This window comes from Drosophila erecta, unplaced genomic scaffold (genome assembly GCF_003286155.1).
Source record: "Drosophila erecta strain 14021-0224.00,06,07 unplaced genomic scaffold, DereRS2 tig00000021-arrow-pilon, whole genome shotgun sequence".
NCBI classification, from domain to species: domain Eukaryota; kingdom Metazoa; phylum Arthropoda; class Insecta; order Diptera; family Drosophilidae; genus Drosophila; species Drosophila erecta.
Window position 1 is genome coordinate 16,404,537 of NW_020825198.1, and position 26,328 is coordinate 16,430,864.

The 26,328-nt window shown below is 44.3% G+C and overlaps 5 protein-coding genes across 6 annotated transcripts in view; 3 read left to right on the forward strand and 2 right to left on the reverse strand.

Moving 5' to 3' along the window:
* Nucleotides 1-26,328, reverse strand: part of LOC6546284 (basic-leucine zipper transcription factor A) — a 50,666-nt gene that overhangs the window by 1,709 nt on the left and 22,629 nt on the right. The window contains exons 3-9 of one of the 2 annotated variants that reach the window (XM_001972872.3): nt 23,502-23,597; nt 23,379-23,400; nt 17,941-18,020; nt 16,594-16,738; nt 9,946-10,262; nt 9,421-9,573; nt 8,196-8,465 (exon numbers count right to left, since the gene is read on the reverse strand). In XM_001972872.3, the coding sequence (XP_001972908.1) occupies nt 8,196-8,465; nt 9,421-9,573; nt 9,946-10,262; nt 16,594-16,738; nt 17,941-18,020; nt 23,379-23,400; nt 23,502-23,594 (1,080 nt within the window). In that variant the 5' untranslated portion in view covers nt 23,595-23,597. Of the gene's footprint in view, nt 1-8,195; nt 8,466-9,420; nt 9,574-9,945; nt 10,263-16,593; nt 16,739-17,940; nt 18,021-23,378; nt 23,401-23,501; nt 23,598-26,328 lie in introns of those variants that run through there. The other variant, XM_026977133.1, reaches the window with a different exon arrangement.
* On the forward strand, nt 319-1,843 carry LOC6546214 (protein anon-37Cs). Its single transcript, XM_001972873.3, has one exon. The coding sequence runs from the start codon at nt 398-400 to the stop codon at nt 1,829-1,831; it is 1,434 nt and encodes a 477-aa protein (XP_001972909.1). The 5' UTR covers nt 319-397; the 3' UTR covers nt 1,832-1,843.
* On the reverse strand, nt 4,728-6,641 carry LOC26526609 (spermine oxidase). The gene has a single exon (XM_015158827.2). The coding sequence runs from the start codon at nt 6,357-6,359 to the stop codon at nt 4,899-4,901; it is 1,461 nt and encodes a 486-aa protein (XP_015014313.1). The 5' UTR covers nt 6,360-6,641; the 3' UTR covers nt 4,728-4,898.
* On the forward strand, nt 10,593-16,290 carry LOC6546215 (ATP-binding cassette sub-family A member 1). The gene is made up of 2 exons (XM_001972874.3): nt 10,593-15,762; nt 16,156-16,290. The coding sequence occupies exons 1-2, from the start codon at nt 10,616-10,618 to the stop codon at nt 16,187-16,189; spliced, it is 5,181 nt and encodes a 1,726-aa protein (XP_001972910.3). The 5' UTR covers nt 10,593-10,615; the 3' UTR covers nt 16,190-16,290.
* Nucleotides 19,959-20,689, forward strand: LOC6546216. The gene is made up of 2 exons (XM_001972875.2): nt 19,959-20,393; nt 20,447-20,689. The coding sequence occupies exons 1-2, from the start codon at nt 19,959-19,961 to the stop codon at nt 20,618-20,620; spliced, it is 609 nt and encodes a 202-aa protein (XP_001972911.1). The 3' UTR covers nt 20,621-20,689.

Sequence of the window (26,328 nt, forward strand, 5' to 3'; positions counted from 1 at the left end):
AAAGTATTAATCAAATGAGAACACTTTATCTTGTTCCTCGACTATCAGATACCCGTTGCTCAGCCGAAAGAAGTCCGAGGGACTAAGTATTTTGGTATGTATATTTGTTATGTTATAAATGAATATTTGTTTGACCCTGAAGAAGAATATATATACCTTATAGGGTTGGAAACGAATCAGCATACCCATTTAAATTACGAGTAAAGGGTATAGTAAATGGGCACAATGTTTAAACAGATAATGGGAACCGCAAAAGGGCAAGCACTAATTTGATACGAATGCAAAGATAAACACACCTATAAAAGCCTGCATATCCAAACATTACATCGCAATTTGGTTTTCAGCATTTAAGTCAGCTTGAGCAATCCACCAAGTAAATTAGCCCTTTCCTTCAAACATGAGTGCATGCTCAGAAGCAACTGCTTTTTTAAGAACCAAGGAGACGGCCAGGATCGTCATCATCGGAGCGGGGGCCTCGGGAATAGCAGCTGCTACCAGACTTTTGGAGCAAGGATTCAAAAATGTCTTGGTGTTTGAGGCGGAAGACCGCATTGGAGGACGCATCAACACGATCCCGTTTGCCGACAGCGTCATCGATCTGGGAGCCCAATGGTGCCATGGTGAAGAGGGCAATGTGGTCTATGAGAAGGCTAAGGACCTGAATCTCCTAGGCAAGACCCACGACTTTGTCGTTCAATTTATTCGCTCCAACAAGGAAATCCTCACTGACGAACAAAACAAGGCTCTTATGAAATTGACAAACGAATTCGATGTGCCTGACGAGTATGAGGGTTCGGTAGGTGATGCCTTCAATGCATATTGGAAGGAGGATGGCCACAAGCTGGTATCGAGTGATAGCTCCATTGCAAAGGAGGCCCAGGACTGCCTAAGGAGGATACTTTGCAGCATGGAGGCCTGCGATAATTTGTCCGAGCTTTCGACCCGAAACTTTCGAAACTTCGCTAATAGCGGTGGGGATCAATACAGCTGGAAAAAGGGCTTTGGGAAATTCTTGAGTGTCCTGCTGAATTCTAGCGAGGATCAGCCCGGGGACCTGGGAGTTCTTAAGGGACACGTGCACCTCAATAAACGAATTGCTAAGATCAATTGGAAAGGAGATGGTGAATTGACTCTCCGCTGCTGGAACGGTCAAATTGTTTCAGCGGATCATGTGATTTGTACTGTCTCATTGGGAGTTCTGAAGGAAAAGCACCAGAAGCTTTTTGTGCCAGCTCTTCCAGCCTCCAAGATCAGGTCCATAGAGGGTCTCAAGCTGGGGAGCGTGAACAAGTTCCTTCTGGAGTTCGAGGAGCAGCCAGTGCCGGACAACATTATAGAAATGACCTTCCTTTGGCTGGAGGAAGACCTCAAGGAGTTACGAAATGGCAAGTACTTCTGGCTGGAGAGTATCTGTTATTTTCATCGTGTGGACGGCCAGCCGCGGTTACTGGAGGGTTGGATCATTGGGGCCCACGCGCGGTACATGGAAACCATCAGCGAGGAGCACGTCCTCGAGGGACTCATGTGGCTCTTCAGGAAGTTCCTTAAGTTCCCCATACCCTATCCAAAAAACTTTATTCGCTCTCAATGGCATTCAAATCCGAACTTCCGTGGCAGCTATAGTTTCTACCCCACTTACGCTGATGAACTCCGTACGGGACGCACGGATTTGGCATCGCCATTGGTGGATGTCAATGGAAGACCGAGGATCCAATTCGCCGGAGAGGCTACGAGCCGGAATCACTTCTCTACGGTCCACGGAGCCACTGAATCGGGATGGCGCGAGGCAGATCGACTCCATGAATTCTACGAAGCACGAGCTGCAAACTAAGGCGATGTCCCAAGCTCTTAAATGGGATCCATTCAACCTGTCGTTCACTTGCACTACATTTTCGAATTTAAATCATTTGAAAATGTAAGTAAACTTTAAGCAACTTTAATTTAGTTTATTTTTCCAAAAGATATAATCACATTATACATTGTTTCTTTTAATATTTTGAGGAATAAAGCAGCCCAGCGCAAATAATTGAATAGCTAAAAGGTTCTAAGTTCCCTCTTTAAAAGATTGGATACCACTGTAAGTACGTTTTTCATATATGTATCATTTTAGCACCCACTTAAAATTGCAATGCAAATAGCACACCTTAATACATACCCAGAATTTCCAGGAATTTAATCTACACAATGCAGAGCGTGCCCCGTGCCTCCGCATAAAGGAATCCAAACTAAACCCATTTAATCCCGGCGCAAGTGAGTTAGTTGTGCAATTAAGCCGAATGTTCCACTCGCAACCACGTGAAGTGAGCTGGCTCCACCTGTCAGCCACTCACTGTACTGCACCCTATCCCCATCTCGATGGACATCCACTTGCCCAGTCCCGTTCCCCTCGCCATCGCAATCAGCAAACACAGAGAAATACTTTGCCAGTCATAACAACCATTACCTGGGCCATAACACAAGTCGGGCGAAGTACAGAAACGGCAACAGGAGCAGGACGACTGCTCCGCTAGCTAGGCAAATGTGTGTCCTTTGGTCAAACACAGACTTGTTTAACATTGTCACTCGAGGAGTCAGGAGCACGTGGACGAGCATGGAGGCACTGAGCAAAAATAGTTGCTATTCGGCACCAACTTATAGCTCAAGTGGCTGTCAGCTTCTTTCTATTTGGCATTCTTAGGAAGCCTAATGTCCTTGATATCCTGCACATTTTTTTAAGTTTCCGAAGACAGCGCTTAGTACTTGCTGAAATATTTCGTAAATTGTTCTCTATGTATTTACTAGCAATTTTATTTTGCTTCAAGTTATTTGAAGCATTAAGCTCGTGGAGGGAGCTCCCTTTTTCGAGCTAGAAATGACGCTTTTTTCTTCTAGAGCCCTTGTTTTCTCAGTGCATAGGTAGAAAAACCACGTATCCGGCTGGCTAGACACCAAAGGCAACGGAACCAGCGACTGACGCTCTTGCAGCGCATTAACCGAGGGATCGGCACTGGGATTTCAGACACGGAAAGGGGCAGGGTCAGCGGAAAAGCTACAACAGATGTGGCCAACTTGTACTCGGGCTTTCCTTTCGCCTCGAAGGGCGACAAAGTCGCATATGTAATTGAGAGGTGGCGACTCGGGAAGGGGGCGATGAACTATGAGCAGGATACGACTGCGACTACGACCACCAGGGCGACATGCAAACAAACAAACAAATGCAGACTCACAAAGGCAGCCAGGACATACACTAAGAAAAAAGTGGCAGCAAAGAAAAGCCGATTCTTTTTCTCGATAGATCTCCAAAATACTCCAAGAGTACTCAACTTCAACTTCCATTTAGCCCAAGATACTATTAGCCCAAAATAGTATTATTTCAAACAACATGAGAATCAGACTGTAAACCATTTACATTTGAATAATTAGTTAGTTAGTACTAAATGCATATCTAATTAGGCTAATTATAATTTACGGGCTTCTACATTCTAAACCTTCAAGGATTTAAAGCTTAAAAAGTTGCATTGCCTTTCAATTAAAGTAAAAGTGCATTAATCTAAGGCCATTTATTCAAAATCTGAGCTGTAGGAGACTTGAGAAAGTTTCTTTCTGTCGAAAGCTGGCGCATGGGTGGAGTTGGTCACAGAAGGATGGAGCCGAGCAAGGATATTTGGAATGTTTTGGCCCCGGCTGGCATAAATTTGAATTTTCAACATGGGCGGCCAAAGTGCTTCTGCTGCTTTTGCCGGACGGCAATTGCCGGGACATTGGTGCAGTGAAATCACATGGCCAGTGCTTCTGATCCTGCTCCTGAATTCGCTGCTGCTCCTGATTCCTGGCTCCCGTTGCACAGTTGTGGTTTCTGTGGCCATCCAGGGCTGGTTTGGCCTGGTTGGTTTTTGGACTGCGTTTTTGCAGCACAAAATACTGGTGCATGTGCTAAACTGATTTTAGTTTGCCCTACTCCGCACGTAATCTGAACTTTTGCATGTGTGAGACCTCAGTGGTCACGCCCCTGCCCCCTGCCCCCTGCCCCCGCAATCTACCCACCGCCCACAACCCCTATTTCGGAACGAGTGTTTGTAAATGTTCCGAAAAACAGGCGCAATTACAATGCTGTTTGCTGTTCGCTGCAAATGAGTTGGTCAACATGTTGGCTTTTATTTCGGCTTTTTTAGAATGCGTTTGAATTTTGCTACCAACTGGATGCCGTGAAATTTAAGAAACCTATTCTAGCTTTTCTGACTCGACAAAGACCCAAACTGTAAGTACAGATATGTGTGTTTCAGCTTAGACCTTAAAATTGGACGAACAATACAAATTAACTGTGGAAAGCCAGTAAATTTATTTCGATTTCAACAGTATAAGTACTGAAGTGCTCAGAAAATATTGATTTCGTAGGAGTTACCTAAAATTTTATTGATAAATATTATTACAGCTAAAACCAAACACCGTAGTCAACAACAAGTGAGATGTAAAATGTATATCTAATCTTGCAGTACATAAAAGGTTTAATTATAGTTTTAAAACGGTTACCAAGTATTGATACGACCATTTCGGTAGAACCCCCTCGAAGTGCCAAAAATATCCCAACGAACCGATTAGATATTTGCCTTGACTAATTGTTAGCATTTACTATCTTACTCTTTTGCTTAAACGGTGTGAGTATCGCTTAATTGTATTTTCTATTGTTTCATATCGTGTAATTCGTAAATACCTTCAACTGATTAGCCTATCCAAAGAGAACCATAGCCTTTATGTTATTTAGTTTATTGTGGCACACAAATACTTTCCTCGCCACGGCCGAACGAAACACAATAATAAATTGTGACTAGACAAGTATTAAGTATCCATGCCCCTTGCCTGTGGCCAATCTTGATTTCACAGCTTCGGAACACATTCATCCGGAATCCCCAGGTGTGAGCTCATAGCTGAGAGTTTTCCGCCCGGTAGTAGCGGTGCAATCGTTCCGCTTCGCGCCATCCCGTTTCTACGGCTCCATGGACCGTGGAGTAGAAGTGCTTGTGGGTGGATTCTCCGGCGAACTGGAGGCGTGGCCTGCCGCCCACATCCTGGAGCGGTGCCTCCAGATCCCAGGCACCAGTTCTCATCGCATCCGTGTAGGTGGAGCGGAAGGTGTAGCTGCCTCGGAAGTTGGGATTCGCATGCCACTGAGTGCGCAGCATGCGCACTGGATGGGCAGTTTCAAAGGGCAGGAACTTGCGGAAGAGCCACAGCAGACCCTCCAGGACCTTCTCCTCGGTGAGCGTTTCCATGTGCCGGGCGTGTGGGCCAATGATCCAGCCCTGCAGGATGCGTGGCTGCTTGGAGACTGGATAAAAGCCGAAAACACTCTCCAGCCAAAAGAGTTCCGAAGCCCGAAGATTCTCCAGGTCATCCTTCAGCCAAAGGCAATTGAAGCCAGGCCAATCGCCAGGCAGCGGAGGATTCTCATACTCCAGGAAGAACTTGTCCACCGTGCCCATCTTCAAACCCTCGATGGCGCGCACTTTGGCGGCTGGCAGGGCGGGAACAAAAAGATTCGGATGCTGCTCCTTTAGCACTCCCAAGGAAACAGTACAAATGACATGATCCGCTGTGATCAACTCGCCGTTCCAGCAACGCACGGTGAGCTCATCAGGTCCTTCCCAGTTAATCTCGGCAATCCGTCTGTTGAGCCGCACATGGCCCTTAAGGATGCCGAGATCTTCGGGCTGATCATCCTGGGCTTTCATGAGTAGTCTCAGGAATCTCTTGTATCCCTTGTCCTTCCAATTGAGTAGCAGCTCGCCCTCGCACAGCCAGTACTCCAGGTGACCCTTTCCGGACACTTCGAACAGGTGATCAGCCGCCTCCACAGAGGCCTCGAACTTGTGAAACACCTCCAGGAACTCCTCAGCAATGGTACGATCAATTGGCGGAAGCTTGGCCAGCTCCTTCCAGTACTTCATATTGATGTAGTCCCCCAAGGTGCCCTCGAAGTCCAGGAGCTCTGTCTGCCTGTCTGGTATGGACATTTCAGCTACTGTTTTTAGTTGATCGGCTATGACGTCGGGTACGACTTCTTTGTTGGATCGAACGCATCTGTAGGTCTCGTAGTGGGGCTCCGTAACCTCCAGGAGCTTCAGATCCTTCACCTTGTCGTACACCACGTTTCCCTTCTCGCCGTGACACCACTGGCCGCCCAAGTCGATGACATTGTCGGCAAAGGGAATCGTGTGGACACGACCGCCGATGCGATCCTCCGCCTCGAGGAGCAGAACATTCCGGAATCCGAGCTCCAGGAGCCGGGTGGCAGCCGCTATTCCTGCGGATCCCGCACCCACGATCACAATGCGAGCAGTTTGCCCGATTTTACTATGCGGACGCATGGACGCGGAACTCATGGTGGTGCAAAATTGGATATATAAATATTGCTTATAACAACCGACCGTGCTTCATGCCTGACGTTCGGCTGACAACTGAATTTTTCATTTTCACTCATTCTCCCTATATTGTTTATAGTTTTTGCCCTCTTTTTCTTTATCTCTGAATATTTATGGGTGTGGGCGATAAGTCGTCATTTACTGATTAGAGGGCTTTTACTGTTGCTCCGGCGAGTTGGTGATATGTTATGTCAATGCAATTAAACCGAGAATAAAGCAATTGGCAGGCCTACGCTGCAATATAAGCATGTTTATCAGTCTAAGAGAGCGAAAGAGAATTTCAAAAGAGAGTGCTGGCTTTCTCTCGAATTTCGCTCACTAGCAAAAATAGCATTCGTTTTTCGATATTCACGTGTAAAAATTAGCATGCAATCCCGCTGACACAAATACAAGAATTGTGACCCGACCCGATCTTATAAACAAATTTGCATAGTTAATTGTAGTTTATGATGATTTAGATAGAAATTAAAAATATTGTATTTTGATGGCTATACATATTACAGCAAAATCTTTCGGCATAAGAGAAAAAAATATAAACTGAGTTGTTTAATTTAAATTTAAATTTCCCTATACATTTTATACTTTACTCTTTCAATTAAAATTTCAATTGTATAATATTGAGTGCGGGAATATCAAGAAGGGAGTTTTGATTTTTGTAAATTACTTTTATGAAGCTCACCTAGCGATTCGCGAACAAAAGTTACAGCCCGTGGCTTCTAATTTTCTTAAAACTATTTTGGCAATCCACTGCTGTTGTGCTCGACTACGCTTCGAAATGCCCATTCAAAGCTAACAAAGATAGGCAAAACAAAAGCCCCAGCTTAGGCGCACAAACACACACAAGCGCACGCACACACCCGCACAGCGATTTAAAGTTACCGCCCGAAAGTATGCAACAAAATGTTATCGTTCAGTTTGCCAGTGGCGCAGTGAGCGAGGTCCTTTGATGAATGTATTCATAAAAATCCAATCATTGCAATTGCACAGCGCATACGGGCGGCGAAGGCAAAGGCATTCAAGATGAATACGCCAAAATAATGGGAAAACACAACAGACAGCTGGGCGCAGAAAAACCTCCGTTCTTTGGCCACCACCCATTTTGGCCCATTTACCCGCAGGAAGGGGAAATACGAAGCCCCTCGCAACCAAGCAGTCAACAAAAAAATTGCAGCAATAATTTTTTTTGGGGAAACAAAAACACATTTGTGCATAGACTGGGAAATAACCAGAGCTAAATAAATGCGATTAACAGGAGAAGACTGGTTGATACCCAGAAAAATGCTGAAACCCTATACTCGTTGAAATATTTTTGATGTCCTTATCTCGTTTAAATTTGTTGAAATATGTTCTTATTTGGAATTATTCGCTTAAACATTTTTGTTTTTATCGATTATTCTATAACATTAAAATGTTAAATTTATTGAGTATTTCCTAAAGTGAAAGTAAGTTAATCATTTATCATAAAATGTTAAAGACATTTTGTTCATCAAAGCCCATCATTCCCTTGCTCCACGCTAGCTAAAGGGTATCTCCTATGGCAAGGGGGGAACAAAAGATGCGATTAAAATGACAAGTGAAAGCAATTTTCGTGCATCTGGTACGGAAAATTCGGGGGAAAGGCGTAGGGGGAAAGTGAATGCCGATGTAGATACCCAACCGAATGATTGCCTCAAATGACATGCGAATTCGGTTGGCCAGTGTAATATGACATCGATTATGGGCCTCCTGCCACAAAAACACCGAAGACAAGACAAGAACAGCCCAAAAATGCAAAACCCAATTCCTACACTCACTCACCTTCGTGCTGCATTCACATTTCAGTATCCATTCGACGGCAATGAATTTATTCTCTATTTGTATCTGGTGTGATTGCAGAAATTCCTGATCGATTGGCTCCAAGGCGACCGTGTCCCATAACTGTGCACTTTGCAGCAACGGCTCATGCTCCACATCATCATCATCATCTTCATCATCCTGGGGCTCCTTCATCTGCCTCTTTTTGTTCGGTTGACGTCGCTGTACGTAGTTAATTGGATCGACAGCATTTAAAGGACACAGCAACTCGACCTGAAGGAAAAAAAAAGGTAGTGCATAAAGGGGAAACAGAATTTTTGCAGAAAGATTGAGGATGTCGAAATCTCAGTAGAGAGGATTTCCACTTCTTGCAAAAAATGCATTTCGTTGAGTGCGGGCGGGTGGAAAGTGTTTAATTGATTTTGACATCTGGGCAGCATTTGACTTTTAATTTTGCCGTGATTCGGCATTGGCTCTTGTTGTTGCAGCTCTGCAAATTGACGTTTTAACGCCATTTACCTTTTAATTAAAAGTAAAAGGAAGCGAAAAGGGAGAGCCAATAAGCAAAACAGCAAACGCTATTGTGCCATAGTATTTTGGGTATAACCGGCAGGGAAAACTATTAAATTTCCGAATATCAAATAAATGTGGCGCTCAATTATGGCAAGTGCATAAACAAATATTGTAAAAGTACAAAAATCGCGGTGAGCGGCAATACAAACAGCAGAATATATTAATAGTAACGCCTGAATAATATATTTCATAATAATTTGCTTATGCAGACAAGTTAAATTGATGGAAAATATTGTCGGAAGTGAAGATATTTTGATTTGATTACACAACAAAATAATTGGTTGGTATGCTCAGCAAATAATAATATATAAAACCTATTTTGATCTTTTCTCACGAAAAAGTAATGAGTACAGTATGGTCGATTGGCTGTCGATGGGATTGTTTCAAATTACCGGTAATCTAATTGAAAAGGACAAGTGTCGAAAAACAAGCAAGGATGCGGAAAATGCAAATTTCTGCAAGCTGCAATAGAGGAGCAATGGAAAGGAAGGGAAACGCAGCAAACTCAATCCGCGGGGATTTTCATATCTCCTCCTCAGGCGTCAGGTGGGCGGACTTTAAGCTCAGCCCGTCTTAGCCCGGTTGGCACTTGGCAGGAGTTGGATATGTATCCTGGGAGGCCCATCCCACAGCCCACAGCCCACATCCCACTCACCTGTATCGTGGTGGACACCGACGGGGCACAGCACTTGACCCCGCGATGGCAACGGCCACAGAGCTTCGGTCGATACAGCTTTCGGGAAACGCACTCGCCCAGTCGTATCCTGGCAGGACCTAGGCGCTGGATGCTCCGGCACTCGTGGCCCTTCTGCGACAGCACGATCCCGGAAATAAGTTGAAAAGGCTGATATTAGTGGAACATCTTTGAGCATAGCTGTTCATTCAGGTACATGAATATTCTATGTCCAGTGTATATTATTAAAGGAATATAAGCAATAATAATAAACAACCGAAACTATCTAATCTCCCATTAAAAATTTATTCAACTGAGAAAGTTCCGAGGTATCAAGAAAACATATTTTTCTTTCAATTTCTGACATCATAATCCAAATACATAGATAAAATAAGTTTCACTTGCTTCTGCACTTTCAAATAGACTCTCCTTAAACCTCGGATCTACCCGTTTCGTGGGTATTTCCCCAAAGTGGCAAAAGTGTTTCGTCATTAGGAGGACACTCACTCGTATCCTGTGGGCCGGCTCCTCGTGCTCCTTCTGCTCCTCCTGCGCCTCGTGCTCCTTGTGGTGATGATAATGCTGATGGGAGTGGCTGTGGGCGCGATGCTGCTTCCGCTTGTGCGTCAGCGGGCGGCTGCTGCTCCACTTATTGTCCTTGCGGTCGTCCTTGTCGCACCTGCGATTCTGGCAGAGCCGCAAATTGCTTAGTTGATGGCAGCCCGCGTGGGTGGTGGTGTGCCGCGTGGCGGTGCCAAGGCCGCAGCTCCTGCTGCAGGCGGTCCAGTTGCCGCTGGTGGTGCTGTTGTGGCAGGTGGCGTAAACTGCAACGAGTGGGTGGTGGTTAGAGATGATTACTAATGAGCCAGCTCATGATCGGGGTGCTCATTAATCACCGCCAAAAGCGCGCTGAGACCAAGCTTTATAGGTCAAAAAAATAGGTGTGCAGTATTAAACCAAACGACATCGTTTTAAAACAGCTATAAGAAATATGTGAAAAGTATTTAAATTAGCCAAAATCATGGCACATACACAAAGAGTATAAATCGTATGACTACAAAGATATAGTCCAATAACAGTTTCTGTTTACCTAAGACCCGGCTTAGAAAATTGAATCAGAAAATTGAAAATTTATTCAAAACTTGGGCGCCTTTAATTTATTCTGCTGAATGAAGCAATGAAGTCCGAGAGGGAATCGTCTTCAGCCTGTGAAGTATACGCCGTTGGAGATTGGGACAGGCTGAAGCTACTTATGTGGAAGAATTGGATTCTTCAGTGGAACCAAAAAATGCAAATTGTATTTGCCCTGTTGCTGCCAGTTTTATTTCTATGTCTCATTCTAATACTGCGCATAATAGTCCTGCCCGAAAAGAAGGACGAGATCCGCTACCCAACCGTCTCTATATCGGACCTGAACCTTTACATGAGGAAGGTGCCACTTGGCAACAGGATATTGCACGAGAATGGATCCCTTAATATACCCCGAAATTTCCTCTGCTTTACTCCAAACAACCCCATCAATAGTGCCATCGTGAGTGCCACTGCGATAAGACTGCGACTTCTGGGCACTAGACCCTATGACACCGCCTTGCACATGGAACGGGATATGGTATTGCACAACTTCTTGGCAGGAGTTCAGTTTGCAGAGCACGCAGTGCAAACCAATGGTGCAGGATATCCACTTAATCTCAACTACTCGCTGCGATTTCCCAGTGAGCTGCGAACTATGCAGGGACCCATTATAGACACCTGGCGTACGTCCCGTTTATTTCTGTCCTACGACACAAGTGGATCGCGCAATAGATTGGAAAACGATGGCGGAGTTCCAGTCGGATACATTAGGGAGGGCTTTCTGCCCATTCAGCATGCACTAACCATGTCCTGGCTGACCTTGGCATCGGGCATCAAGGACAACGACCTGCCAAGCATACACCTTCGCCGCTTTCCCTACAGGGCCTATACCTATGATCAGTTGCTGAGTGGCCTGCGGCAGCTGCTGCCCTTCGTAATCCTGCTGAGTTTCATCTATCCCGCCTCGACTGTGACCAAGTATGTGACCAGCGAAAAGGAGCTCCAGCTCAAGGAGATAATGAAATTGATCGGCGTTCACAACTGGCTGCACTGGGTGGCGTGGTTCGTCAAGAGTTATGTAATGCTCATGCTGGTGGTGTTCCTCATCATGTTCCTGATCATGGTGAAGTTCCACGCCTCCGTAGCCGTACTTTCGTTTTCCAGCTGGGTTCCGGTGCTATTATTTCTGCACACCTATGTGGTTGCGAGCGTGTGTCTGTGCTTTATGCTAGCCGTTCTATTTTCAAAGGCCAGCACAGCCTCGGCAGTGGCGGCCATCATCTGGTTCCTGACCTACATACCTTATTCATTTGGCTTCTATTATTACGAACGACTCAGCCTCATGGGTAAGCTGCTCATTTCGCTGATATTTTCGAACTCGGCCCTGGGATTTGGCATCCACGTCATTGTAATGTGGGAAGGAACCGGAGAGGGAATCACTTGGAGGAATATGTTCCACCCCGTCTCGGCGGATGATACTCTCACGCTGTTTTATATAATCATGACCATGAGCTTGGGATCAATAGTGTCCTTATCCATTTGCCTGTATGTGGAGCAGGTGTTCCCTGGGGAGTACGGTGTACCTCGTAGCTGGAACTTCATGTGCCACAGAAATTACTGGCGGAAATACGTGCCGAGTTTGAATATAGTTCCCAGTGCCCAAAACATCAAGCATGGAGCCGCCGTACGTCAAGTGAGGAGCTGTCGAAGTGGAAGAGAGGTGGGCATTCATTTGTTTAACCTGCAAAAGACCTATGGCAAACACAAAGCGGTCAAGGGTATCAGCTTAAAGATGTATCGCAACGAAATAACCGTGTTGCTCGGCCACAATGGAGCTGGTAAGACCACAACGATCAATATGATAACTGGTATAGTTAAGCCCACAAGCGGAACGGCCGTGGTAAACGGGTATGATATACGAACCCATTTGGCAAAAGCTCGTGAGTCCCTGGGAATTTGCCCTCAGAATAATATACTCTTCAAGGACATGAGTGTGCGGGATCACATTATATTCTTTAGCAAGCTGAAAGGCATTCGTGGGGCCACAGCGGTGGAGAACGAGGTGGGTAAGTATGTGACCATGCTGGGATTGCAGGATAAATCATATGTGGCTGCCAAGAACCTATCTGGTGGCATGAAGCGTAAGCTGTCCCTTTGCTGTGCTCTATGTGGAAATGCCAAGGTGGTCCTATGCGATGAGCCCAGTTCTGGAATTGATGCAGCCGGACGCAGGAGTCTTTGGGATCTGCTGCAAAGCGAAAAGGACGGACGCACCATACTGCTGACCACTCATTATATGGATGAAGCCGATGTCCTGGGCGATCGCATTTCCATCCTATCTGATGGAAAGTTGCAGTGCCAGGGCACCTCCTTCTATTTGAAGAAGAGATTTGGCACCGGCTATCTGCTGGTCTGTATAATGCAGAGTGGCTGTGATGTAGCAGCCGTAACCCAGTTGATAAGAAGGTACGTTCCCCACCTGTCGCCGGAGCGAGTGCTGGGAACTGAACTCACCTATCGCCTGCCCACCGAGTACGCAAAGAAGTTTGCAGGATTGCTGCAGGACTTGGATGAGAAGTGTGCCCAACTACAGTTGGTGGGTTACGGCTTGAGTGGAGCCACTTTGGAAGATGTGTTTATGGCAGTCAGCACCGATAAAAGGGTTCGAGGTGGAGCGGAAGTGCCGCCGGCTGACGGAAGCACGCGATTCAAGGAGCTAGTTTTTGATAGCAAAACGAGGGAAAAAAGACGTATCTCACGTTGTCTTATGTTTTGGCAGGCGCTCTTTCTGAAGAAGTTTTATACCACCACCAGGAACTACTGGCTGCTGGGGATTCAGCTGCTCCTGCCCATAGTAGTCATGTCCCTGACGATACTCAACTCGCGAGGTGGCAGGATTTACTACGAGCTACCAGCTATGCCTATATCCATCAATCAGTATAGCCTCGCCTATGTTATATTGGAGGATAATACTACTGACCAGCCCTCGTCCTTAGCCGTGTTTTATTCGAAGCACTTGGAGCACTACGGCGGTAGATGCACGTTGATGCAGACAAACGGTCTTAAGTTTGAGGACTACATACTGAGCTATGGCCGCAATTATAGCCGGCGAATAGATTTCCATTTCTTGGCAGGACTCACCATTGCAAAAGACAATTTAACTGTGTGGCTGAATAATAAGCCCCTGCACACGGCTCCTTTGACGCTCAATTTATTGCACAACGCCCTGGCTATCAAACTGCTCGGCCAGGATGCCTCTACTTACGTAACCAATGAGCCTTTGCCATACAGCGATGATGCCAGGACTTTAAGACTGAACAAAGGCCAAGTGTTGGGCGCCGAGATAGCTATAAATTTATCCCTAACCATGTGCTTCGTCACGGCCTTCTATGCGATACCCATCATAAGAGAACGAGAAACTCGGGCCAAGCTCTTGCAATTTCTGAGCGGAGTTGATGTGTGTGCCTACTGGACAAGTCACATTGTCTGGGATTACCTAATATTTGTGCTCTCAGCGCTTTCCGCCATACTCACCATTGCGGCGTTCAAGGAGATTGGCTACATAACACCGCTAGATCTGAGTCGCTACTTCTATATGCTGCTGGTATTCGGATTTCCCGGCATTATGCTCAGCTACGCTGCATCAGGATGCTTCTCCGACGCTGCCACTGGCTTCACTCGCATATCCATCATAAACACCTTGGCCGGCACTGGGCTCTTTTTGATGTTCATGACCCTGAACTTTGAGGCCTTTCAGCTGAGGGCAGTGGCCGAACAACTAGCCTGGTACTTCCGACTATCTCCGCACTACAGCTTGGCCAGCTCCACGCACAGCATTCACATTGGCTATAATATTCGGCGTGGCTGCAGCATGGGCGGCATTAGAAAGTTACCCAAGGATCTGCTCTGCCGGAACGTGCCCATTTGCTGTAATATTCCCGACTACTTTGGCTGGCAGAATCCTGGCGTGCTGCCAGAAATCACATACATGATATTAGTTGGCGTAATATTATTTTTGCTCCTAGTTGTGCACGACGGCAAGGTGTGCAAACTAATTGGCGAACGATTGGGAAATTGTTTTTCGAGGAGAAGGCGTTTTGGCGGAGGATCCTCTGTCGAGAACGAGAACGTAGTCGCGGAACGACTAGTAGTCCGGGAAATGATAAGCTCGGGACGAAAGGATATACCTCTTTTGGTCTATAACATAACCAAGCGCTATAGAAGCAAACTGGCAGTAAAGGGCATCTCGTTTCACGTGCCCCACGCCGAATGCTTCGGTCTTCTGGGAATCAATGGAGCTGGTAAGACTTCCACCTTTAAGATGCTGGCTGGGGATGAAAAAATAAGCTCAGGTGAAGCCTACGTGGATGGCACAAACATATCCACGCATAAGGTATATCGCAAAATCGGCTATTGTCCGCAGTTCGATGCACTGTTTGAGGATTTGACTGGCCGCGAAACCCTAAATATCTTTTGTCTGCTGCGAGGAGTGCAACGTCGACATGTGATGCCCATATGCTGGGGACTGGCCATATCTTTCGGATTCGCCAAGCACATGGATAAGCAAACGAAGCATTACAGTGGCGGAAACAAGCGAAAGCTGAGCACCGCCATATCGGTTCTGGGAAATCCATCCGTTCTGTATCTGGATGAGCCCACCAGTGGCATGGATCCCGCCGCAAGGCGACAACTATGGGGTATAATAGGCCTGATTCGTACTGCCGGGAAATCTATTGTTCTAACCTCGCACAGTATGGATGAGTGCGAGGCCCTGTGCAGCCGATTGGCCATAATGGTCGATGGTGAATTCAAGTGCATAGGGTCGGTGCAGAGCTTGAAGAATCAGTACTCGAAGGGCCTGATCCTTAAGGTCAAAGTCAAACACAAAAAGAAAACCTTTCAGCGAGTTGTGGAAGATTCGTCTTCCTCAACTGACAAGCAATCGATTCAAGAAACGGATTCAAAGTTTCTCCAAAGGGCTTCCGTGAAAGAAAGCTCTCTAACAGATCGAATTTTAAAGGTTAATCGATTTATATTAAAAGAGATTCCTGACGCCGAACTCAAAGAGGAATATAATGGCCTGATAACTTACTATATACCACACTCAAACATTTTGGCTAGAATTTTCCAACTCTTCGAAACCAACTCGCATAAACTGAACATTGAAGACTATCTAATTATGCAAACGCGGTTGGAGGAAATCTTTTTGGATTTCGCTGCAAAACGAGATAGTTCAGAAATCTTTACTAAACGGTGGGTGCTCATACATATTCCAGACATGTTTTATATATTTCTTGTTTCAGGAAATGTTCGTGTTGCTAATCAATTTTTTGCGTTTTTAGTTTTTTGATAGATTTTGTAAATCAAATACATTTTATAGATTTTTCATATCTTCTACATATGTTCATCTATCGAAGAAGACTCTTTTCTATTCCAATTCATACTCCAATACCATTTCTACTAATTACCGCCCAGGTCCTTTGTACCCCTCACTAGATGTCCCAAATGCTCGAATTCCCAGTTAATTCGCCGAAGGCTATTCCTCGCAGCTGCTGGCAGGAACGCTTAATATCCTGTTTATTTATTGCATTCTGCGCGTTTAATTAACACTTAATCCCTGTGTAAGTAATTACGCTTCTGCTCCAGCATTTACTCCTGCTCGTGGCCTCCAGTCTCGTGATGGAATAATTCATCTTCATAAATATGCGCTGCATTCTCCACTCGGTTTTTGGGTAGGATGTGGGTTCTCGGGCGCTTAAAAAGCATTAAGTTGCGCATCGGACACAGCACGACACGCCCCAGAGCGCCATTAACTCGGGCCAGTGGGCGGTGGGCGGTGGTTGGCTTGGGAAGTGGACACAATGGGCTGGCCACAGCCATAAACACACTTATAAAACAATAACAAGGCCATGGCAGTGGCAGTGGAAGCAAGAATGCACTGGGAACAACAGCCTATAAAATAGCACAACTACAAGGCGTCAAGAATGGAATTCCTATGAATTTAAACCATAAACAATATATATTTGTAAAAACAGAAATTACCAAATAAACACCTGCTTTCTCTCAGTGCACAGCACAACTTACCATCAGCTGTTGGATTCTCACAGAGCCACATCTTGCAACAGTGGCCGGGAACTTCGACGAGGCGCGGCGATCGGCAGGAAATCGTGTCCTCCGGCGCCGGGAGCTGCTCGTTGGGGCAGAGCGTGGAGCAGGCGTGGCGGCCATTCTGCAATGCCACATTAAAATACATTAAATGTGGCCCATTGTTGCTGCTGTGGGGTTGTTTATTTAGCTTTGGCCAGGCAGCCGAAAATAAAGTCATAATGTAAAGAAAATATTGGCCCAATCGCACAAGGACGACCCAAAGTTGGCCGGCTCCTCGACTTGGGCACGAACTTTTGCTGCTGGCTTGTTTCCTTACGTGTACTTTGGTATATGGCAAAATTAACATTTCGTGCAGACTCTCACAGCTTTGTTTGTAATCCACTTTTCGTCTCTAAGCGCTCACACAGTCCGATGATACTTTTCATACCCATTCCGCATCTTTGGCATCGTCACGAAATTGCATTGCATAAATTCCATGTGCTCGTGTTTGTATTAGCCACATGATAAACTACCAGCGCAGCTGGAAATAAGGTGCAAAAACCAAACCAAAAACAGACAGGGAAGCCCAGGAATAGGAGCAGTTAAAAAACTTCTCTGTGGCCATAAAGCAATGTCAAGGATTTTGGGCTAAAGCAACTGAAAAGTGAACTTTAATCGTAGTTCTATGTGCACGGATCACCATAGTTCTTTCCAGTCTTTTAGGCTAAACAATGCTTACGAGCCAACTGCAAAGGCATCTTACAGCAAATTAGTTGTTATTTTTAACAAGAATGATTTAATTTAAATTATTGTTTCAGCCAAATAATGTTTTTATATTGCCCTTCCCTATTCATTGCCTGTTAAGCGTTGCTTTAATCTCATTAGCGAAAAATAGTTTTCCGCCATTATAGTCTCTATCAAATGCTACTGTGTGATTTTGCAATTGTAGTGCCGGGCACTTCACACTATATTCAAATTTTAATTAAAATCCCAACCCAGCAGAGCCCTTTGCTTTCAGATGGCGCAACTGCTGCCTCTAATCCGCACCAAAAATGAGAAAAAAGCCCAAATTGAAGGCTGAAACTAAAAGCGCTAGGAGCCAGGCTAAGCACAGGTTAAACAACAGCAATGGCAACGACTAGCGCTTTTGGCTTTTGGCCGGAATGCTTCTGTGGCCCAATATCTATATCTGTATCTGTATCTGTATCTCTGCATGTATAGTACGTATCTCTGGATGTCTGTGGTTTGTGGCCAACTTTTGTGCGGATGGCCCGAAGCATTTGGCCAACGGCTGCGACCTGCAACCTGCAACCTGCAAGCTGCGTTTTGGTACCCGCGACTCACCTCGCAAACGCATTGGGTTTTACAATCCAATTTAAATGTGACTCCATGTGCGAATGTTGTGTTGCCCACGCTGCAATTGGCTGCAGGCGAATCCGAAGCCAAGATGTTGCGTTGGTTTCCATCGTTGTCAGCAGCAAAAGTAGTGGAAAACATAGAAAATAGAAGATTCAAATGAGCATGGAAACGGGTGAATTTTACAAGGCAAATTGAATTGAAACAGCTTATCGCTTTAAAGTCAGTACGAGGCTAAACAGTTTTGTTTGGCAACCAGTACTTGTTTATTATACGAGTACATTTCATTTCCTTTCGTTTCATTTCACTTCGCCTTCATTTCACTGCTAATTTATGTCATCAAATGCGTAATACATGTCGTATGTGTAATGCCAATGAATGGGAACCCAATTAATGTCAGTGCTGTTTGTTATAAATTTCGCCAGAATCGCATATTTGCAGCACAAACAATAGACCCGCTACCATTCCACCGTTTGCCTTCGTGTCTCATCAAAATTGATATTGACAAATGCCGCTGCTTTATGGCATCCCATTAGCCCGCTAAAGTTTGTTTTTGCCGCGTTCTCTGTTCTACACCGAAAAAATATGTGCATTGATTTCAATTTTTGATAATAGTAGTCGTTAGCAAAACATGAGTTGCTCCGCACTCCTTTTGTGGCCATTACATTTTGCGATATAATTTTAGCACCCTGATTTCAAAAGAATTAATTGTTTTCAGGACTTTGGACACGTTTTGTGCAGTGTGCTTTGGTAGACACTGCTGCCGTGTCTGCCTTTGAGCAGGTTCTTGTTCTGGCCTGGCCAAAAACTCGTATGTGTAGCCGCCAATCACAATTACTCGGGCTTGTGGCGGACCATTTGCAATCGCACAGTGGGGCGGAATTTGGCCCATAGACAGGAATTGTGGGAGCAGCGACCGGCACCGAAAGAGGAGCCACCCAATTGTGTTTTTGTGTGCAAGGGGATCGGGTACGTGCTCTGTACTTTTCCACTTTGAATTGATTTCACTGGCGACGTGACTTCTGCGAAAGGACGAGTCAGACGTGGCCGCCCGCCTCCTTGGCCCTCATCATTCATTTGGCATCAATGGTTAATGCGAAAATTGGCATTGCTGGCTGATTGTAATGAATATGGGCACGTTGTCGCATCTTTATGACATTAGCAATCTACGTTTATTATTGAAAAGCTGCCGGCGAAGGTCGCACAATGCCGGAAGTATCTACGTGTAGTGCGCCCTTCACTCCTGCGATATCGCGTCATTTTCCGAAGTGCAATCATCTTAATGTGTTTTTCCTCGTACGCGGTATAGACGTGCAGCCCTTGACAAGGATATTTCTGAAAAAGCATCTGTGTGGGCGCTTTGTCCGGGTGAATTTGCTGCAAGGATCCCTTATCCTTGGCGAGTCAGCCAGACAGCGGCGCAGCTGCACAAGGATGTAAAATAATATTCGCAAAAATCCTGCTAAAATGTTGGTTGTTGGATTTTGGCTTACTGTTTTTTTTTTGGTTGGTAATAGTTGTATTAAATGCCATAACCTCCCTCATTACTCGATTATCTGATTTTTTGTGTTGTGTAAAACGTACATGTTATCATTAATCTATTCCTCCAATTTACAACCACAGTTTTTATCAGTTATTATCAAGATCAACTTTACACAATCATGTAAAAACCATCTATACAAGAGCACTTTGATAAAATAAAAGCAGAATTAGCGCTTTCGTCGTCACGACTATAAAATGCCCAGTACTTGTACTAAAAGTGCAGAGAAACTTTTATTTCTTTAGGAAAAACAAAACGTGTTGGTAACTTTAAAACCCATAAAAAGTCTATCTGATTTTGCATTTGAAAGCAATATAAGCCATTATACCTGAAAGTATTTTAAGCATGTAACCTTAGTTACATACCCTTACCATACCCCAACATACCCTCTGCCTTTACGAGGTAACGAGTTTCGGTATATAAGCTCCATCAAATAGACGGTTTGTCATATGGAAAAAAGTGTGAAATGGCTCTTCAATTTTCGGTGCTGTGGCAATTAGTAATTTTCCTAAGCGCTGCACAACATTCGCTTGGAGCAAAGTTCGAGTATGTTTTGGAGGACGAATCAATATTTTCGGAATGTTTGGATCCGCCGCCGGGATACGCGAATATAAGCGGGTTGGTTGATTTTTCAAACGTGAACCTTGAAATGGGTCCAGACGGTGTTCACGTCCGCGGATACGTAACCTCTACGTGGGATATACAACCAAAGGATCGCGTTGAGGGTCAGTTACATCTGCTTCGTTTCGAGCGTGGCTCTTGGCAACCGACGATACTAAATATGTCTTCCAAGGATTTTTGCAAAAGGTTTCTTGACCCGAATCAGTATTGGTACGATATGTTTACGAGACATATTATAAACCAGAATGACGCTCAAGAAAAGTGTATGAACTACAAAGGAGTATGCGTGGCTCAATGCTATTCTATATTATTCTTACACGCTTTTATTTGCAGACTGTTTTCTATTTGGAGCCATATACCTTTAAAATGATCTTTAGTAATGGTAGTCCCCTTCCTCCTGGGCGAAATCGAATGGTACTTCACTTGGTAGCAGTTGATGAGAACAATGTTCCGCGACCAAATGGAATTTGCTTTGAGATAAAAGGGGATTTTTATAAAATGGAGTAACTGAACTTTAACTATACCTTTTATTTACCACAATAGAGTTATACTCATTGATACGAGTGACTTATTATCTTTCCTTTTTTATCAATAAAAGTTAAGGTATGTAATTTTAATTTTAATTAGTTTGCATTTTCATACATATTTACACATATCACTTATCATTTGGGGTATGAGCTTTTCTGAAAAGTTACGCCATCCATTAACATAGTATATACAATTACAGCGACTATTTCCTGCCTAAGCTCGATGTCCTGCCGAGCGAAATGAACTCTCACCCACTGGTTGTCCACCCTTTCTGATGGCGTGACACATTTTTTGCGACCCCGTGTTCCTTTGTTGGGGTCATCAGCACCGGCCCCGCCCACAGCCTTGCGCCCTGTTTGGGGTCACGTGTGCGCAGTTTATTTGTTTTATGCGGCCTCTGCGAGGCTCTGCCTTCAGACTCGTTCCTTCTTCGGCTGTGTGCAGTGTTTGCTTTACTTAGAGTTTTAGATTTACTTAAGTCGTTGATGACCATGACCAAATAAAGTTTCATTTTGTGCAAAGATTTACAACACTCGAGCGTGTGCGACAAGTTTTGAGTGCCATCCGACATTGGCCCCGGAGCGGATCATGGAACATCATGGCTACGGAAAAAGCAAAGGCACTCCGAACAAAAGTTGGAAAAGAACGCTTCAGTCTGCAGCCCATGCTGCGTATGCGCAATTTTTGCTGCTCGAGTGTTTGCTTGGGACATGTGATTGAGAGCTGAAAACTGTGCCCAATTCTACTTCAGAAACTAAAATCTGCACTAAAGATTGCCAATGGCCCTGGGATGTGTTCGAACACACTTGGCAGGGATTTTAGAATGGAATAGAAAGGTGCGTGCCAGTACTATAAGGTTCGGCGACCAGAAAAGAGCTTGCCAACACACTATTAGTTAATTAATTTGAGTCTCAAAAATTTAATATCTAATATCTAATACTTAAAATGCAATACACTCAAAGCGAACAAAGACGAATCACGGCTTTTACGATTTCAAGGAAGTTTTGAACTTTGCGAAGCATTAGCTCTATATGAATGGGCCTTACTGTGAAAATAATATCCTTGCAGCTCATTGAACTTTTTAGTTCCTGACTTTCTGTAAGAACTCTTCATTGCTTCACGTATTGGCAAATATGTTTGGCAAAGTTCACAGCGTTTCTGAATTTTCCGTGTTCCGATAACTTTCCGATTTTAACCGAGAAAAAGATGCGAATAAGGGGCAAGTTCTTGAGTTTAAATGAACTTGTTCCGCATTGAGTGGACAATCAAGGCCCTGAGCAATTGTTGTCTGCACCGAGGAAAAAGTCGCATAAAACTGTGCAATCTTAAATTCTGGGTACATATATGCAATCCCTATGAATCCCTATGACTTATTACTTGTATTTAAAAATTCATCATATATTATTCATCAAACATCATAAGTATTCATCAAGCATATTTTACTGCCAAATATTTCATAAAATTATGACGATTTTGTCTGAAATATGATTAAGACTCCAGTTAGCTTGTTATAAACATTTTTCAATGGCTAAAAGCACATTCGATTCCTGATATTTCTTTTCATGTGTTGATGCCACGCAATCGTGTGGGCCATTGATATGGACCCAGGGCTAAACTGGTCGGTGGACTACGTGCCAGGGAGCCCGGAGCTCAGCTCCGGCTGGCCGGATAACTTTTATTTTGGAGCCGGCCATACACAAACTGTATTGGCATTTGACTCAAAACTTTTGACTGTGGCGGCGGGGGGCGGCGGGAAATAAGGCCAGTGTAATACACATACAAGTGTATTTGCAGCTATTCCGGCAGCACGATATGGGTTGAATTTGTTGTAACGCCCTCGAATCGAAAAGTTTCTGGCCCAGTTCGGACTACTGCTGTTTAATTTTGAACAGCTTTCTACGACATCGTGTGGGGGACTGGATGAAAAGCGTTGGGAACAGAAAAAGAGCATGGAAAGTGGCACATGTCGAACCGAATTGAACACACACATCTCGACGAAAAAATAAAAAATGTTTGGCAAAATGGAAAATGAAGAAGGAGAATCGAACATAAAACCATTAAAATCACTTTACTCGTTAGTTAGCCATTTGAGCCCGTGTGCGTGGGACCTTTCCTTTCCCAGGAGATGGGATCTGCTAAGCGGGGATATAATGGATAATATAGGTGCACAATAAATGTTCGGAAACGGGTCTACAACTTTGCAATGCGAACAAAAAATTACATTTCCTGTCTGCAAGTTTTAATGAAATTGTTCGTTCTTCGATTGCATACGACTGCTCGGAAAATGATATAAGGGGAATATTTCATTTGCCAGCAAAAGAAGCTTTGCATTTGACTGTATTGGGCAAAATAGTAACTTTATTTCGTTTAGCTGCCAGAGAAGCTTCTAAATTTGCCCTGTTTTATCAGAATGGTACAAGCAATAAACAATTAGTACTAATGGTGAATAGTACCCAAAGAGAAACATCTGATATTTAGTTACACATAACAACATATCAGAAATAAATAAATTCCCTGGGGCTTTTAAAACCATAGCCAGGAACTGCACTTTAAGAAAATCATTACGGTGTGGACCTTTTAATGGAGATGACGATGATGAGAGGACAGGCCTTTGATGAGTGAAGCACACAGAAAATGTGATTCGTAAATCGGTTTTTCCAAATCAATTGCAAATACGCATCAATTTCGTGCAATTCAATTTGGTTCGTGGAGACTGCCAAAATCCTAAGGAACTTACCCGGATTCGGATGCCTGGGCAACTGATCCGTGGGCGGCGGATGGGATTGCATAATTAAGGAAAGAGCATTAATGGTATTCATAAAGGTTTTCATGGCTGCTTCGCCTTTGTGCAAAAACTCACTTTGATGGCCTTAAAGCCCAGACTTAGATTTGCCTCGACTTCAGCAAGGAAACCATTACCAAAAATTCCAAGCAGCGGCAGCAGTATCAGCATTTTCTGTAAGTAGAGAGATGGGATTATTTGGTTGGCAAAACAAGGTAGAAAAGGTCAAAGCAGTCGCAGTTGACTTTATTAAGGTCAATTCAATGTCTGGCTCGGTTTTTGGTTACGGCTAATGGTTACGGCTACGGCCATGGTTACGGCTCTTCAAGCTCCCTCCATAACTTTTTGTTTTGCATTTCAGCTTGCTTTTCCTTCGCCTTTTTCCACACTTTTCACGGGTTTTCACACCTGCGCACCCACCTTTAATATTTGCACGAATCATTTTTTTTCACTGACAGCAGACGAAGTTTTTATTCGGTTATTCGGCAGAGGATTATTTTTAATCTGGTTACTAGGATAAAACGCTCAGTGAACTGGTACTTGCATAGTAATTATATTGCTTTTATTCTGACTTTGTTTGCCTTTTTTAATTGGCATTTGATTTTAGTTCAGATGGCAAAATTTGTATACACACATAATAGTATAAAAGGAATGTGTCACAATTTATTATTGCGTACTAAAAATAAAGTTATACTATGCCCACTTCATTCATCATTACGCAAATAGGTTTAATTGATTAATTACTAAATGGTATTTATGTGTATGAAATACCATAGAACAGGAAAAAATGCAATGTTTTCCTATGAAAGTGAGACATTTAAATGTTTGAACAACACTCAACAGTATTGCTAATTGATTTGTACCATTGATACATGAACGACGGAAGTTAAATTTTCCGAGAGAAAACTGCAATTGATGCGGATGAACACATTTAATCATTTTCTCGTTTTCCCCGAGGCTTAAGCCGCCCCAAAAGTCAGCCGCATTTTCACACTTTCGCGATAAATGAAAAATGTGAAAAGCTATATATTTACGGTGGATCTTTTGCGTCTGCGAGTGGTAATTATATCGCACGCTTGTTGTCTGTGGGCGCCTTTGTTTGCAATCAATTTACGCACTAAGAACACGCATACGCCGTGTGGCCAACTTCGAAGCGGCGTCTTTTTCATGTTGCACACAAAAGGCGCAAAAGCTCATTAAAAAATATTTTCCACTCATGCGTGAGCATTTCAAAAAGGTATTTAATTAAACTTTAATAACAAAAACAATAAGCGCTCGGCTACAAAGTGGAAAAGCAAAATGTCGGGCGGCAGGTGGCGAAGGGAGGTGGTTTAATGCGAAAGATTTCAATTAACGACACGGACCTCGTGCGCTGCTAAGTGGATAAACAGGAAGGACGAGAACATCGAGGACATCGCACGGCGACGGATGAGTGGCCATCACTCATAACACACTCATGTGGAACGGCCGTTCGGATGCAGGAGGCACTGCATCAATGGACTGCATGAATGCTGCTTCATTAAGGTGTCGCACCAAGGAGCTATACCCAGTCCTTGTCGTAATTATCGCAATTACAATGAACGATGACGGGGGAAATGTAAATGGGCAATGGGAATGAAAGGGAAATGGAAATGGAAATGGACATGGAGACTTCTGCAGGACAGCACAGTCAACAATAATAAAGGCCAACGAGGCGCATGAGAGCAGTTAACAAAGGAGGGCCCGAATCACAGGTCCTAGAAGAGCCCCTTAATGTATGTGGCTCAGAGCTCAGAGGATGCAGAGGATGCAACTCTCTGATCTGTTAATTGCGAGGCGAATGTGGGCCAACACATATCGCCACATGTTGCTCGCCTTGAATGGGAAAAGTGCAAGGAAAAAGGAGCCAAACACGGGCATGGGTTGTGGCGAAAACCCATGTGAACCCGAACCCCAGTGAAAACCCATCCATTTTACCAACCATCCATCCATCCTGCTGCCTGTTTTGTGTTTATAATTATGATGAAAGGGAAGGAAGCAGATCCCGACTCTAGAGCAACCATTCATCTCGAGGCGATCCGGGGCAAAATGTGTGTGTCACTTCGGAAATGAGCAAGTCCGTTTAAAAATGCTTGCCACAGAGTTCTGATTATTTCAAAACAGAGCCGGGTGTCGCAACTCTGGGGAGCTCTATCATTAAATTTAATGAATAGATAACAACAATGACGGAGCTGGCCCAGAGGGACCCAAAAATTATGCAGCAAAAAGTTTGACCCACTAAAAATACAAGTTGCAAACATCTGACCTCAAGTTGAGGCTTTGCTGACGGCATTTTATGACCTCTTTAAATGGCCATTTGCCCAAGGATTGATTAATGATACACACGGCCACCACTCCCTCATAATTCGACGGTTGAATGCGGTTTAAAGCGGTTTTAAGCCATGTTTGGTCGCCCGAATATGTTTACTTTCGGCTCGGGCCTGGCCAATGAAATTAATGATATTGTTAAGCCATTTTAAACGAGCCAACAAATTAATCTTGTTTAATTTTTGAAGTGGAGCATGATGGGCATGGGCCTGCCATTAGCAGCTGATGCCCCATTTCATGCCACAGTCTCATGCAAAACAGTACAAATCCCGATTTCTGGAGGGCAGAGCTGATTGTTTGACTGCACATCAGTCATAAGCCGTGATATCTGGGTATTGCTACGTTAGCATCTTATTATTCAGAACACACACGATGCCAACGACCGCTGTCAACGATGAAAACACTGGCACTCGCCTCATAATGATGATGAACGCAATCATCGGCATGTTTATGCCACTTTTCGGGCTGATAACAACGCGTAACAATGCTGACACATCGAAATATTGTCATTCGATCAATTATTCACGAACACGCAAATCATCAACAAAACGCTCAGCTT

Bases quoted from the DNA above. Each gene is read 5' to 3' on its own strand.
- LOC26526609 (XM_015158827.2), bottom strand. From the start codon at position 6,359: ATGAGTTCCGCGTCCATGCGTCCGCATAGTAAAATCGGGCAAACTGCT.
- LOC6546214 (XM_001972873.3), top strand. From the start codon at position 398: ATGAGTGCATGCTCAGAAGCAACTGCTTTTTTAAGAACCAAGGAGACG.
- LOC6546215 (XM_001972874.3), top strand. From the start codon at position 10,616: ATGAAGTCCGAGAGGGAATCGTCTTCAGCCTGTGAAGTATACGCCGTT. The intron at 15,763-16,155 runs GTGGGTGCTCAT...CTTCTGCTCCAG, and splicing joins TCAGAAATCTTTACTAAACG to CATTTACTCCTGCTCGTGGC.
- LOC6546216 (XM_001972875.2), top strand. From the start codon at position 19,959: ATGGCTCTTCAATTTTCGGTGCTGTGGCAATTAGTAATTTTCCTAAGC. The intron at 20,394-20,446 runs GTATGCGTGGCT...TTTTATTTGCAG, and splicing joins AGTGTATGAACTACAAAGGA to ACTGTTTTCTATTTGGAGCC.